The 17220-nt window shown below is 38.0% G+C and overlaps 1 protein-coding gene across 3 annotated transcripts in view; it reads right to left on the reverse strand.

Annotated features, from left to right (window-relative positions):
• Window positions 1-781: 781 nt before the first annotated feature.
• triqk (triple QxxK/R motif containing) overlaps window positions 782-17220 on the reverse strand; it is a 28546-nt gene continuing 12107 nt past the window's right edge. For all 3 annotated transcript variants that reach the window (XM_036566263.1, XM_036566264.1, XM_036566265.1), the window contains exons 3-4: window positions 16542-16627; window positions 782-1320 (exon numbers count right to left, since the gene is read on the reverse strand). In XM_036566263.1, the coding sequence (XP_036422156.1) occupies window positions 1213-1320; window positions 16542-16627 (194 nt within the window). In that variant the 3' untranslated portion in view covers window positions 782-1212. The remainder of the gene's footprint in view (window positions 1321-16541; window positions 16628-17220) is intronic.

Raw genomic sequence — 17220 nt, forward strand, 5'->3', positions numbered from 1 at the left:
TAGTTAATATGTTAACACATAGTCTACAGAGAACAAACTTACAAAATATGGCATATTTCTACAAGTTTATGGCACAATTTACATTTATTTGCTGAATTTAACACATCAGAAAAAATATAACATATTAAATGTGCCATTATCTTTGTACACGCTGCATTTTAGGTTTTATCCCCCCTATCCATTATGTTAAATTCAGCAAATAAACAGTAATTGTGCATTAAAATGTGTGTTAAGTGTGCTCTTTGTAGGGGATGTGCTAACTTACTTTCAATTCAATCATCAAAACATGTCACTGGACTGGGGCACCCAAACCTTTGCCTGTGAATGTACATTATTCAAAGTTGTCTTATGGTTTTAAGTGGGGAAAATTAACCTAATAACACAGAGCTCATGTCTGGCACACTACATTCAGCATTCAGGCCTCATGCCTGAGAAAGTGGATGTCTTCTTGGCCAAAAAAGTTGCCTGGTGATACATTTCTAGAAATTAACTGCTTTTTAATTGTAATTGCAAAATAAATCGATATTTTTTCCCCCAAATCATTCACCCCTATGTCATGAGATCAAACATTATGACATCTGGCGTAATTACCAGGTATAATAACATGACAAACTCATATTATTCAACAAAATCTGTCATGACAACTCATGACAGCATATTACGTCTTCATGACATGATTATGTCAGTGTTACATAGCAGAGTTCAAGTTAATTATTATACATAATTCTTTGAGAAGATTGAGGAAGCATTGGAATGTCATAGAAGTGAGCCCAGAGTAATGGGACGTGCATATCCATACTGGCTATTTAATGGTAAACTCAGTCTGTTCCTGAGTCAAATGTACCAATCTGAGTTAAGAAACAGGTAGGAGATTACACGATCAGTGTCAAATGACATCGGAAAGTATTAAACTGAAAGGAAGAAACAAAACAAACAACACTTTCAACATATTCTGTCTGAAAAGCCTTTCCAGCATCTTACAAAAACGAATGATTTTGGCTTTGTCAGTGTTCATTTCTTATTTTGACAATATTGCCTTCTCTTGGGCATTCCTTAGCTGCAGCAGTCATGAAGGGCACTGAGAGGTTCAGGTGTAGGACAGAGTCATGTTTAGTGACTGAAGCGCCACTGGCCCTCTGTAAATGAGGGATTTTATCATAAGGCTGCTGCCATCCTCCCAGAGGCCTCCACAGCGTCGTTAAGGGCAGGTGTTTAGTCCACGTCATTATCCAGGTTCAGCTCTGTGCTCAGGTTGAGGTAGAAGAAAGCGTAAACACCCAGGAGAAAGACCAGCACAGCCAAAATGACCAGGATAGTGTCCTATAACAACACAGAGAAACGAGAAGAATCACTCAAAAACACTCCAAATATGGTAAAACCTTAGATGATCAATCAAAGCAAGCTGATTACACGCAGTGCAGTCATAACCGTTTTTGAACCTATTGATGAAACTCTCATATGACCTAAAACAATAAATCCTGAACCGTATATGCTCAGACGCTAATATTAGTGGTGATATTAAATATTATGGGTGCACACATTGTACATTTTTATGGCCAATTTTGAAATTTTACAACCAAATCTGATGGCTAGGCTCGCCGTGATCATTAAATTTTAGCTGCCGATTATTAGTCACATTAATAATTGCAATTAACAGTTTGTCTTTTTTTCCTCCATCGTATGCAATTATTAAAGTGCCAGGACAAAGTAGCTGAACTGGCTGATTGGCTATCCTTTCCCAGCTGTCAGTTACGTATGTATGATGATATTGTCAACCACAATTGAGCTTCTTGCATGTCTATTCACTTTCCTGCGGTGCAGAAATCCTCAGCTGCATGTCATACTCACTCCTAATGATGCTGGTGCACAGACTTAAACTAGAACTATTTAAATCTCAGACATCTGCTTCATCCTATAATATGAAGCGTTCTTAATAGTTCTTCACATATTCATACTAACATATCATCATGAAAGGATGATGTGCCTCGAAAAGTACTCACTGGTTTTCATAGAGCTATCATAGAGTCAGTGACAGTAACAGTGACTGTAACAGTAACACTAACACTGTTAGTAGTCAGTAACAGTAACTGGTTTTCATAGATCTATTCTCATTGTTACTCTGATAGGGCTGTAACTGCAGTCAGGGACAGTAACAGTGACTGTAACAGTAACACTGTAACTTTATTACTGGTCAGTAACACTGACTGGTTTTCATAGAGCTATTTCTCCTTGTTACTCTGACAGGCCTCTAACGACAGTCATCCGTGATCACTGGTTAATCCAAATACCCCTGTCCAATGACAGGCTGGGTTCATTTCTTTTTCTCTATATTCAGTACTATGTATTAATTGTTAAATATTATCCTCTATTCATGTTGCTCTTGTTGTGTTATTGTTTTTGCTATCCAGTGTTGATAAGAGGAAGATAGGTTTTTAGTCTATGTTCCTCTCGAGGTTTCTTCCTCTTGCTCTTATGTTATATTTTCTTGCTACTGTCCCCCTTGGCTTGCTCATTGGGACTTGGACTCAGATTTTCTGTAATGCTGCTTTGTGACAACGCCTGTTGTTAAATATGCTATATAAATAAATCTTTACTTGATATTGGAATTGAAAAAAGTCTGCATCTGACGTTTAGATTTGACAAATATTTCAAACTGATACTTGACATATTTATTCCAGAAGAGCAGAATGTTTAGGCAGAGCTGAGCTACTGTCCTAAAACATCTGCATTTTATTCATTTTACCACATTTGTAACCCCACAGAAATATTTTTTTTCCTCTTTAATGCTAATCCATTTGGGCTCTAATCCCAATTTCTACATTTTATGAAAGCCTATGTATCAGCATCAGTTTCAACACTGTCAGATGTGTATGTGTAACATATGGGATATTAACATTGGTCTACAATTCCCATATCAGTCCATCTTGTTGTTGATATTTAGTAGCCAACTGACAAAAGTCACAGCTCAAACTCAAATAAACAAACACCGCTGACCTCTAAAGGTGTAACACCAATGGCAATAAGCCACCAAGTTTCGCTGTTTCCATAAGACCTGGTATGTCTCAATAAATGTGTTTATGCTTTGCTTTATTTACATGTATGTACCTCAGTCCAACCTTTTCACGTTCAGTTTGGTGTGATGTAAACATATAAGTGTGAAAGCTAAAACCTGTGGAGAGTAAATATGGTCAGCCTGGATAATTGCGATCAGGTGATTGCATAATATATCATATATAATAATTTTGCATGTGGTAAGATGGTTTCCATCAACTTGGGAGACTTTCTATTATTCACTAAGTGGGCGTGTCTAAGGGTCAGAGGACCTATCACTCACTACCTACTCTTCTGTAAAAAAAAAAAAAGTTAAAATTCAGAAGCAAAGGAACGATTCCAGTAAGCAAAAAAATGTTTGCAAAATCTGATATGAAAACAAAGACTGTCAAAATGCTGGTGAAATATTAAGTTTTGAAATATTATGTTTGATCTAATTCTTATTATTTGTATTTGCAACATGTTTTTCCATTTTAATACTTATTCTTATATTTGAATTTTTTGGCATACAACTTTTGCACGCAGATCAGCCAAAATAAAAAAGCCAACTGTGTGTAAAGCTGGATGAATAAATACTGTACAGTCATAACCAAATTACTCAAAGTGCTAGCCCCGCTGATAAAACTCTCATACGACCTAAAACACTCAAATCTGAACTGCAGTCAGAAGCTGTCAAACACTTTGTGTCCATGTAGCAGGTTTGAAACCACAAACATGGGAGCCTTAAGTGCACCTAATGTGTTTTAAAATGTGCTTTAAAATGTGCACTTTTGTGTCATATGCCAAACCATAAATGCTTTTTGTGCAAAGACCTCTGTGGCTTTATGCTCCTCAAAATATCCTCATAACTGGACAGACTTTCAAAGCTTTTCAAACAAGCAAAACTGTTTTGTTGGTGAAAAGAAAGTGAGAAAGTTCAAACTGACCTACTTTCATCCTTGATCGCATCGCTAAAACTACATATGTAGAAGGTCTGGCACTAAAAATGCACTTACACTATTCTCAAGCCTTCTTCAATATATACCAGAATGCACTGATACAAGTGGGTCTAAAGACAAAAATGCGCAGATCAGTAAGACTCAGTGAAAAGAGTCTCTTTGACAGACACAATGGCCTCAACTAAAGTTAATCTCCCAGAAACGTCTTTATTCTAATTAAGACTTCTACTGAGCTTAATAGCAAAGTTAAACTGATGATAGCTGCAGGACTGGTGTTCAAACCTGAATTAGATTTTAAAAGTTAGTCATTACACTTTGTGCTAAATTACAATCCTCATCAGCCTCTTTCATTAAGTGAAATTGTGTATTTAGCAAAGCAATTGTTCTTCATCTTGATAACTTATTATCAAACTTTCTAATCAAACCTTAAGTACTTTAGGGGACTTTCTCTCAGAGTAGCACCAGGGGCAACGAGAAGAGATATGCAGCACAATGAAAGAAAATTGCACTACTGTACTGAAAAGTTTGGAGGACTTCTAAGTGTATAAGGGTGTTCACTCACATTATCTGGTACGCTTTTGAACTGCTGGTAATTTAGCTTTGTCTTGAATAGCACATGGTTGAATTCATGGTGAAATTTGACATCTGACATCGAAACAATGCTAAATCAAAAGTAATTGTACATCATCAATGATACTGTTCATGTTAGATGGGGTTTTAGAACACTTAACACAAAGATCTGAGACACAGTGATGGAACTGTAGTTTTGTATCAGAAAATCTGCAACATCTATGGAAAAAAGTTCCACTGATGAGAAGAAATAACCTAAAAATGGGATTCAAAATGAGCAAAGAGTGGAGAAAGAGAAACTTTACTTTTCAAATGTACAAATGTTCATATGCATGCAATCATAAACACACACACACACACACACACACACACACACACACACACAATTTTAGAGTATTATTTTAGTAGTAGTTATCATCCAATTCCTGGTGCTGTGTGTTTAGTAGTAGAATCTAACAAATCACTGCTGTCGGGAACCTCGTATCTCCATTTTTGTCGTTTTTCAGTTTTTGACATAATTTGAAAAAGCCTGCTGACCTTTACATTGCAAATTTCACGATGAACAGACCAAAAGAAATGGCCAAAAAATGACTTGGAAAAAAGTCTAGTTACATTGACTTACATTAAAAGTAAAGAAGGCTTTTCCTTCTCCTGTAAAGTTACCACTTTAGAGATACGAGGTTTTGTTCTTTTGCATACAACTGTATATGGATTAAACAAGCCCAACGTTTAAACTGAGGGGCTGGCAACTATATTGTGCTCATGATTACACAAACAAATACTAAATCTGATTAAATTACTGGTATATAATGAGGGGCTACTGAAATTTCTAATTCATTCTAAACTTATATTTATTACTCATTACTGTCCCAGACAAGCATAAAGGTCATGACTAGGGCTAGCTTTGGCTCAGTGTACCTCAGTAGCTCTGAAAAGATTTCCCCACATCCCTCTGATTTTAACTCCCATGTGTGGAGCAATGCCTCACACTTTCTCTTGGAGAACACAGCACTTGTGGACGTTTACTTTCGACATAGTACATCCTTCTGGCTATTGTCTTCTTAAAAAGTAGTCCTTAATAAATAAAATTAAATTAACTTTTTAGCTGATAGCATTTATCATTTGCTGATTAATGATTAATCGGTTAATCATACACATGCCTAATATTATTATTTTAATAATATAAATACAGTCTACATAAGCACATACATGTAAGTATGTCACTCACATCAAGCACAGAGCTTCGAGCAACACACAATTCTACCAAGAGAAGACAGAGATAAGTCCTCCAACAAACAGAGGGCTAATAATAATTCCGCCAGATAAACTGAAGGGGGGTTATTAAAAGTGGCCACGATGGCCGTGACTATCTGTGTACAAGCTGCAGCAGCTGCCGTGGATGCGCACGTCCTCATTAGCACTCACTGGCCACTGCATTTATCTCATTCCAGCCAGACTCCAAACAGCTTAAGTCGTTCCTAATTGGAAAACTTTTAAATTTCATGCACTTTAGTTTCATTTATTACCCCCATGTTGATTTATTTCTCAATTTAACTGGCTTGTGCCGAGGCATAATTGCTATCGCATCAAAGGGGGCTGTTTGGACGGTCTCATGTCTGTCTCTTGTGAAATGTTTCAGCAATATTTTCTTCACCTCCACACAAGTGTGGAATAAATGAATGCACTGGCCCGTTACTGGAGCTTAAACCTCTGAAATCTATTCAGGGTTATACTTGTTGTAAGATGACTAGGGCTGTCACGATTACTCGATTTAACGCCTGACTAGGACCGTCACAATTATTACAGAATCGTCTGACTGAACCTGCTTAAGCTGATCGCATTTCTACACTTTCACAATCAAATGTGTACATCACAAACGGAAAGTGAATGAGTGTATTTTTGTCAGTTGATTCAAGGCTCTTAATTCAATACACACTGAACAATACATTCAACAAATTAGGTTCACAGTTAGTGTGTTAGCTTGGAGCTAGAGGCATTAGCTTGGCGCTAGTGTGTTAGTTTGCAATTAGCTCAGGGCTGGGCGTAAGTCCATAGCACGTTAGCTGGAGGATAGTACGTAAGTTCATGGTTAGCATGTTAGCTTGTGGTTAGCATTTTAGCTCATGAGTAGGGCATTAGCTCAGGCTTAGCATGTTAGCTCAGGTTCACAGTTAAGACATTAGCTCAGGTCTAGGGCGTAAGTTCACGGATAGCATGTTAGCTTGGGGCTAGCGTATATTTTTACGTTAGCTTGAGGCTAGCACTTAAGTTCATGTTAGGACATGGTTAGCATGTTACCTTGGGGCCAGCATATAAGTTTACAGTTAGCATGTTAGCTGGGTGTCTGCAATGCCATGTCCACCGTTCTCGGTCAGTCAGCTAACCTTGAAGAAAACTTTTAATTCTATGTTGTGGTTGTACAGCTGGAATGAAAGTCCCTGTTTATTATGATTTTTCTTTGTTTAGTATCTCTATGCTGCTATGTGTACGTTGCAAACAGAAAGTGAATTGAGTGTATTTTTGTCTGTTGATTCAACAATACATTCAACAAATTAGGTTCACAGTTAGTGCATTAGCTTTGAGCTAGTGGTGTTAGTTTGCAGTTAGCTCTGGGCTTGGGCATAAGTTCATAGCACGTAAGCTTGAGGATAGTGCGGAAGTTCACCGTTAGCATGTTAGCTTGTGATTAGCATTTTACCTCAGGGTTAGCATGTTAGCTCAGGTTCACAGTTAACACATTAAACCGGGTTTAGGGCATAAGTTCATGGATAGCATGTCAGCTTAGAGCTAGCATGTAATTTCACATTAGCTCAGGGCTAGCGCTTAAGTTCACGTTAGTTCATGATTAGCATGTTATCTCAGGGTTAGCATATAAATTCACAATTTGCATGTTAGCTGGGTGTCTGCAAAGCCATGTCCACTGTTCTCTGTCAGTCAGCTAACCTTGAAGAAAACTTTTAATTCCATGTTGTGGTTGTAAAGCTGGAATGAAAGTCTGTTTATTATTATTTTTTTATACTATATATAGGGCTGGGCGATAAAATGATAACGATAATTATCGCAATATAACTTTTCCTCGATAGAGCGATACGACATGTTCGATAAATGTTCAATATAATACACCACTCTCACACTTCTACGTTCAGCGAAAGCCTTGGTGGCGTTTTCTACTGCAAGGAAAGCGACACTACTAGGAGAGGGCACACTTCCGAGTTTTTCTACATGATTAGAGAGGGAGGGGGCCACGAGTAAGATGAGTCTTTAGCAACGGCTGAAATGCAGAGTTATTCATTCCCTGTTTCAGTGGAGCGACCGGCGATCTGTTCTCCTGTGACCGAGTGTGAGTGATGAGGTCAGTGGAGTAACTGTACTGTCCTACAGCGAACTCACCTCTTTCCGTAAGTCCTAACAAGCTTTAGCAGAGTTATATCACAATCCTCACAACTACAGCGCTGTTACAGCACTCAGACAGTCATATTTAAGTTTAGTGCATTCACAAGCAACGAAAGTGAAAGAAAGAAGTGGGTTCATGCAAGTCACAGCCCTGATTTAAACGAAAGTAAACTGAGGAAGCTGTGAGGCATTGGAGAGCGGGAGAGCGCTAGTTTTCCAGGCTAGCTGTTTTTAGCAGCTGGCTAACTTGAAGCAGCACTCCGTCACTCCACAACACGGAGAATTGAGGATACTGTAGATCAAAGAAGACACAAAAGCACCGCTTTCAGTTTAAACATACCTAAAAGGAGGACTCTGTTTGTCTGGTGTTGATATTTTGCGGTTCACCACTTAAACTACTACGATAGTATAGAGAAATCCAGTCGTCGCTAGCTGGTGTCTGAATACTGTGATGTCATTTGTAGCGGGGTAGCCGAGCGCTCGTCACCAGCTAAAAATAATCTGTTTTCTTTCTTAAATTATGACTATTACAAAATAGCCATGCTTTTCTAGCTGGTAAAAACAGCTCTTTCTCCCACTTTCTCCCACTCTCCGATGACAGATTTGTGAAATGTCCCACTGTTTGAGTGTTTGACGTGTTCAGACCATAAAGGATAGTTTAAAACAGCAATTAACCACCCAGGACCAAAAATCAGCCTTCAAACTTGAAAGAAGTAATGATTTGACATTTATCGCGCAGTATGTATCGATATCGAACGATATGAATTTTGTTTATCGTGGTAACATTTTTGGCCATATCGCCCAGCTGTAACTATATATATATATATATATATGTATACTATACTATATTATATATTTCTACGCTGCTAGCAGTCTGAATGGATCAGGCTACTCTACAGCACATCATTCTTAAGTCTCTAATTGGCTCTAATAAACCTAATATGGAAACATTAGACATGAACATAGTCTTATGAAAAAGATCTATAGAATAGTAACATAGATGATTTCTACAAGTTACCTAAAAGAATATTAGAGTAAACGTACTACATTTACCTTAGCTTAATTTAATACAGGATACTACAGAGGTGAACATTACACAGGCAAGAAAATATTACAGTTTAAATAGAAGTAACATACAGCACTATAGTTATCTTGTAGTTTCTTATAGATTTCTACTGTTCCTTTTTGTAAGCACATTTTTTCAGGTACACTTCGTATCAAAAAATGTATTGAATTGAGAAACAACTATATCCTCTTAAATCAAATTACTAAATCTATGAATCATTACATGCCTACTATGGATACTTCCCACACACAAAACATTTACATTTACATTTACAGCATTTAGCAGACGCTCTTATCCAGAGCGACTTACAAAAAGTGCTTGAAAGTATCTTCGCTAGTTACCAATAGGTTTAATGCAAAAATGCATTAAAGCACATTAATTAAAGTTCCCTCTATTCTCAGAGTGTCTAGAATGAACATGATGGAAAACTCTGGGAAAAGACCAACAGAATCATGTGACATCTCAGCAACAGCTGTGGCCTGCTCACAGTGTCTTCCCAGGCATATGGCAACCGGCCCGGCCACAGATTCTCCATCTCTCGCTCTAACACACTCACACACACACATGCACACACAAAAACACACACACAAACACACACACAAACACACACACAAACACACACACACACACACACACACACACACACACACATGCACACACAAAAACACACAAACACACACACACACAGATTTCTCCTCTTTCCTTACTTCAGTTCTCATGGTCTAACTATTTCTCTTCACTTCCTCAAATGTCCTGCCTGACACTCACAAGCAACTTCACCCATAAATCCATTATTTGCAGTTTGACCCTGCAGCTTTAAGCAAGTTTAAAGTCCAGGTTGCCAAACATCACTGGCCAACAGAAACAATTGTTATGGGATTTATTCTCCTGTTAAGGGGCTGCCTACATCTCTCAGCATGTGCTGTTTGCCAGGCCCAGGTGAGTTGTATACTTCCCCCCACGGTTGCTGACTGGCGGGCTACAGTTTGTGAGCAAACGGTTGTGTGTGCAGCATAACAGTGAGTTTCCACATACGCAGCCTGTCAGCACTCATAAAGCACAGAGGTGTGAACAAGCCTCATAAACACAGCTCAGATAAGCACTCAAACACCAGCCAGTAACTTTGCGAGTAGCTCTAGCAACAGAACTGCCCTCCGACTTCCACAGGCTGAGTTATACGAGGTGCTGATCGACCTCCGCTTCAATGTAGTAAATACACTAACATATATCAGCCTGTTAATGAGGTAATGGTCAAAGATTATATCATGAAACAAGCACTTCTGCTGTGTTTTAACACTGTGATAAATCTTATATATTCAGAAAAATAATCAACTAAAACAAAAGACAGAATGAATCATTTATATCTGTTCAATTAAAGGGCACCCTTTTCTACAGGTTTCCTGTATTTTTAATTTGACCAAAAACAGTTACCAATAACACAGCTAAAGACTGTCTGCAGTAACAACACTCCTCATCGCTTCAGTTTGAATGGGCAGGGTTAACTGATGTAGGCTGAATGGATCATCATATATGTAAACATACTTATATTCATGGTTGTGACATCACAACTATGATGAACTCAAAAGGAGCAGGTTTTGCAGCTTAGTTTGCAGTCATATGCAAAAGTTTGAACAACCAGTTATATTACATTTTGTAGATTTCCTCATTGAAAAAAAGTTTTCTCTACACACTTAACACACTTAAACATGGCACTTTCTGCCAATTTTAGGGGACAATTTTTATTTAGTCGCTAATAAACATAAAACTTAAAATGTGCCATACTTTTACTTTTTATTTTATGTTTTATTTTCAGTACAAGTTCTCTATAGATGATGTATACTTATTTTCAATAAAATGAACAATAAAATTGTTAATTGTACTTATTTAAATATTTTAATAAAACGTTTTTTTCTTCTCTGTAAACGATGTGCATTATTTTCACTTAGAAAATCAACAAAACGTGTAATTTTACAAGAGGTGTCCAAATTTTTGCATATGACTACATTAGGGATGCACTATGATATCGGAATGATATTGGTATCAGCATTTATTTATTTGTTTGTTTGTTTGTTTGTTTGTTTGTTGCTGCTGTCGGACCAAAGCCTCGTATCTCCATTTTTGTCATCTTTCAAAGCAAAGCCTACTGTTCTTTATATTGTGTGTTAATTTCATGATGAATGGACTAAAATAAATGGTCCAAAATGACTTGGTTCCTCTGACTTACATTAAAAGTAAAGTTAAGTTTCTTCCTTCTCCTGTGAAGTTACCATTTTGGAGATACAAGGTTTTGGTCCGATAACAGCGAAATATATAGGCATTGAACAGATGTTTAGATTTGATCTACATTTAAAACCAATCATTTTCTGTTAGGAACTTTTAACGCCAATCATTTTGCCAGACAAATCTGTAAAATTCCTAAATTCATAGAATTCACTGGAGTTCATAGATGCACTGGAGTTTTATCGTAAAACTTACTTGAGCACTCCTAAAGGCAGTTTTAGCAGTAGCCATAAATAACGGAGTAGACAGTAAAATAAACCAAACAGGAGCTTTATTTGCGTTAAATGTTTCAGTGCACTGGTTACTGACTGAATTTAAGCACAGCTCCGCCTCTAATGGCAGTCCATGGTGGTCCCTTCCCACATGCAGGACAGCAGGGCAGTATTTTAATTTATCTTGCAAAGGATCTTTACTGGACAAATACTGATATTTACCAACTAACGAAAACCCTAATTTGAAGATGTATTTATTGTACTTTTGTATTTACTGTGCATATTACTGCATTTGTAAATCCATAGAAATAAATGTCATATTTCTCTGTAATACTAATCTACATAGATATGCCAGGTAGGTATGCTATTTCATAAATGTTCATGCACATGTACATGAACAGTATTGGATGTTGTCATCTGCACACAATTCCCATATCAATGCCTTCCTAATATGGGATGGATTACACATATGAAATGTATGGACTGGGGAAACATTCTGAAACTCCAACATTTTTATTTAAAAATTGTTTTCCATAACACAGCCTCTTTAAAATTGCATATTTTCAGTTGAACTCATTAATGCTTGCACTGGAATGTGGAGCCAAAGAGTGAAACAGTTAAAAGCGTCGGGTCTGTGGATGTTTAGTATTCAGTGCCAGGGGCAGTGTGCTGGCACGCCGTTTACCAGGCCAGTCGGTCTACACTGAGGAGGCAGCCAGCTCCTCTCCTCTGTGCCAGGCTGTGCCATCCGCTGAGCCTGGCACTAGGGGGGGAGTGGTGCCCACAGCAGGTGGCCTGGCGTCCAATGCCGCCCCATGCCGGCGGGCAACATCCCAGCACACCAACTGGTCAGTGGATGGAGAACAGCAGCTCACGAAGACTGCCAACCTACTGCGGCCTGACACACCGCTCACATACTGCTTCGGCCTGCATCACAGAGCGAGCACAGCTGGAGGAGAGAGAGAGAGAGAGAGAGAGAGAGGAAGAAAGAAAGAAAGAAAGAAAGAAAGAAAGAAAGAAAGAAAGAAACAAAGAAAGAAACAAAGAAAGAAAGAGGCAGAGAAAGATAAAGACAGAGGCAGAGAGAAAGAAGGCGAAAGAAAGGAACAAAGAAAAAGAAAGAAAGAAAGAAAGAACGAAAGAAAGAAAAACAGAAAGCTAGACAGAAGAGGAGAAAGAGAAGAGGAAAAATAGTGTAAGCAGAGGAAAAGAGAAAGCGACTGAGAGAAAGAGATAGAAAATTGAGACAGAAACATACATGAGAGAGGAAAAAGAGTTAAAAGAGATAAACAGAGACATACAGAAAAAGAGTGAGAGTGACAGAACAAATATATAAAGAAAGAGAAATGGAGAGAAAGGAAGAGAGTAAGTGAGAAACTGAGAAACAGCAAGAGAAAAGTGAGAAAAAAACAGTGAAAGAGACAGAAATAGCGAGAAAGAGAGGAAAAGAAACTAAGAAAGAAAAAGGTACACAATAATAGAGACAGAAAGATGAAAGGAACGAGAGAGAAAGAGAGAGAGAGAGAGAGAGAGAGAGAGAGAGAGAGAGAGAGAGACAGAGAGAGAGCTGTGCAGATGTCAGTTGCCAGTGTGTTACTCCAGCTTGACTGAGGAATGGTCAGGGACGCAGAGCCACCTGCCAAGCGTGCGCGGCCAGAGGGAACAGCCAATGGAAAAACAAGCGGGGTAAAGTCTGAGTCAACTCCTCGAGAGAGTGAAGCCAAGGGAGACATACCACAGAGCAGGCTACAGCTTACAGCTCGGGCCAACACAAAACAAAAGTGTGGAGCTGAGAAGTCCATTATTCACCGCTCAGGCCAATACAAACACGCCGCAGTCCATGTTCCTCAAAAACTTTCCAAGGCACTGACCAACAGCTGACATTCATAGGCCGTAAACAAACGCACTGACATGTCCAGCCAAAACATATAAACAAATCATTTCACCTCCAAGATTTAATAGCGTACCTGCAGAGAGGAGTTTGGTTTGACCATACAGCTAATGTCCAGCTGCTTTTATTAATCATTCCCAAATGTACATTATGCAAAAATGAATCTATAAACATTTCAAGGTTTGAGGCCAATTAATTCACATAAATAAATATAATAAAGATATAATAAGAACAGTCTCCAAGAAGCCACGCTGCAGTTGTTTAATCACAAATCACTTTGGTCCAGCGCCAGTTTTTACAAAACCACTCCAACCAGAACTGTACAGGTCATATATTTCACCCCTTACTTCAATGTAAACTGGTTGAGCTATTCTTATTCCATTTAAGGGGTTAAACTAGCCATTATTACAGAAAAATTCAGCCTTATCTAGTATTACTAAACAAATATCAGTATATATAATAATAAGTAATATAAAAATAATGAAAAGTAATATAAGTCTTAAGGGAACATATGAGATCTCATAAGAAGAATACATGTCTGAAGACAACCATGAAATAATTCAGAGCTTAATGTGAGTGGGAGTGTACACTTATTAGTGTGTGAAAAAACTGAGTTTGAGTAATATTTTTAGATATCATATAAGTACATGTAATGTTTTATTCAATTACTGTTAAAACACTGGATGATTATAGGCCATGTAATGAACTGTTACGGTAGTTACTGTCTCTACTGCAGGTTTCCCAGAGTGCAATATACTGTCTAAGGAAAATTCTCAGCATTTCCTGTACAGCTTAAGTGTCCCAATGGTTATAAAATTATGAAAATATAATACATTGTGATTTCCCCCATGCATCTATTATTGCTAAATTCCAGAGTGACTCTGCTAAAACTTCGAAAAACAGGTGTTTTTTTTTTTTTATTTATTTTTAACATGTTAAGCACATGGAAGTGGCTTTAAAACTCACTCACTCATTCATACCCATTCAGTCTGAAGTCTTTCCACAAGAGGGAGCTTTCAGCATGCAGGTCACTTTGTGTGTGTCATTTAAAGAGACAGTGATGAACTGATGGCAGCAGAGGTTCACAAACGCAGGTGTTTGCAGCTGGAGTGATATAATCGAAAAATTCCAATTTCTCACTAAGGAAATATTGTGCTAATTATTTAAAAAATATATTTTAAATACTAGCTCTATGGTGCACTTTTCTGCATTGACAACAAACCTTTTCCCTAAATTTCCCCAAATAACTCCAATTCAGTGTGCAGATGTGTGGTGCGTGCAGAGAACACATTACAAGCAGTAACAATAAATATTGCCTCCTGTATGGAAAAAATAGTATACTTTAAGTATACTTTAGCTTTAGGAGACATTATTGGACTGGCGCAAAAATTTGACGATGGGTCACCAGCGGCCATATGTGGCCTCTGCCACTCCAATTGTGAGCATGCAGCTGGAGACAAAGGGCTTAGTCGAGCTTAGTTCCATTTTCTGAGCTTAAGCAGAAAGTGTCTCTAGAAGAGCCTCTCAGACCTCCAGTCTTGTAGTCCACCTGCACTGTGCAAGTTCATGTTTTTGCACCTGAGTTACATTATTAGCTAACAATCAAGTCCTTCTTGAGCTGAATCAGGTGTGCGGGAAAAGGAAAACAGAGAACTGTGCAGTGCAGCTGGACTACACTACTCACTCCAGAGCTAGAGCTGGAAAACACTGCCTTAAACATAAGACTCAGTGTGTTTTTTTTTTTTTACTATAAAATGATGTAAGACACAGGAGTTGTGAGATGTTGCACATTCAAACTCTTGATCACTGGTAAATGACAGGTGCCAAGCTAAGAGAGAGAGAATGAGAGAACAAGAAAGAGAGATAGAGAGACAGTCATTCCTTTGTGAGTCAAGCAGAACCCTGGCTCCATGTTAATAAGGCGGATTTCCTTGAGTTACAGAACAATTAAAATTGATCCATTTAGAAACTGATCTACTGCATTAGGAAATCTCAGGTTTCACCATGAATTGATGTCATTTGGTCATTTGGGTAAAGAAATAATGCACCAGCCTTTTTTATTTATAAGTTCACGTAGCCATAAAAACCAGGGCATATTTCACTGAAGCATTATAATTCATTACAATCAAATCTAAAGACCTAAAAACATTTCCCAACAAACACAGACATTCTGATGTTGTTTACTTTATACTGTCCCAGAACATGAACTGACAAACCAAAAGAACTAGTATGAATGAGGGAAACACTCTACAACAGTACGAATGGGGTAGAACATTCTAGAACAGTGTGAATTCTAAGAACGTGTGAGTAGCTAGAACATTCTATAACAATGCGCATAAGGGGAAAACATCCTAGTAGAATGTGAATAAAGAAAAAAAACTCATTATAAATAGCAGAAGATCATTCTAGGGGACTCCCAGCAATCAGCATCTAGTGTAAATATTGCAGAATATTCTAGAACTGAGTGAACAGGAAGAGAACATTAAAGAACAACGTGAATGTGGCAGAACATTCTAGAACAGCGAACATGCAAAATACTGCAGAACTGTTTGAATGGGGGAGAACATCCTACTTTCTTAAAAAAGATGGTCCTTCAAAGGTTCTTTAGTGAAGTGAATAGTTCTATTTAAAACCATGAGTTCTATATAGAACAATTTTATGCTTGAATGGTTCTCTGCATTGTGAAAAGTTTCCTTGGATTGTTGGAGAATGTGTTGTATATGGTTCTATTTAAAACCTTTTTGAAAACGGTTCTATGTAGCACCAAAAAGGCTTCTTCTGTTGTTATGATGTCAAGCTTGCAACATAAACCATATACAATACATTTTTGATCAATCTGAAGAACCATTTCATCATGAAATGGATCTGCATAGAACTCATGGTTCTAAATGGTTCTCCTTTACTAAAGAACCCTTGAAGAACCATCTTTTCTAAGAGTGTATAACTGTGTGGATGGGGAGAGAACATTTAAGAATAGTGTGAATAGAGGAGAACACTATTTTGGAGGAGTACACTACAGAACAGTGTGAAGAGGGGGGAACATTCCAGATAGACTCAACACAGGCGTGATACACCAACCCGCTGTTTGGATGTGGTGTTTGTTGGGACAGAGGGAGAGTTAATGAGGACAGTCATCTCACCCTGATTCCTGGTGCGCTCCTCTTTGCCTCAGCCTTCAGGCGTGTGGCTCTCAGAGCTGGCTTTGTTTTCTTATAATCTTGCTTACCTGAAGGATGACAGATGAAATAAACACATCAGTTCTGAGCAGAATAATCACTTGACCACTGTATTTCGTAGGGGTGTGAGGAAATATCGATACACTTTTTGTATTGCGATATTATGTTTTGTGATACTGTTCTGAATCTCAAAAACATAATAGCAATTTTTATTTAATAGTTTACCTGCAAAGATTCGTGGCAGACTGTGGTTCATTTTGTGTTGTGTTTAAAACCCCAACTCCTAGATGGCAGTGTTGTAATCTGTGTTCAGCTATTAGACTCTTAGCTGCTAAGCGGCTTAGCGGTTAGCACTCGCAAACCTAGCTGACTAGTAATGTTACCACCAATGGCTCAAGACTTAGATCAGGGTTCTTACCATTTGTCCTACCCACCAAGAGAGCATGCCCATATCATCACTATAGTCTAGTAACTAACTTATGGTTTAATGCTAATTCAGCCTTACTTCAAATAGGTTGTGTTGTCCTACTTACCCCCTAATAAGGTAACATTTTCTGATAAGGAGATTGAGTTGGCTTCCTATTCACCAGTTTCTTGTTTGAATTTTCCTGTTCCACCTTAAATGGTACAGTGATTACATTCT

This window comes from Colossoma macropomum, unplaced genomic scaffold (genome assembly GCF_904425465.1).
Source record: "Colossoma macropomum unplaced genomic scaffold, Colossoma_macropomum, whole genome shotgun sequence".
Taxonomy (NCBI): domain Eukaryota; kingdom Metazoa; phylum Chordata; class Actinopteri; order Characiformes; family Serrasalmidae; genus Colossoma; species Colossoma macropomum.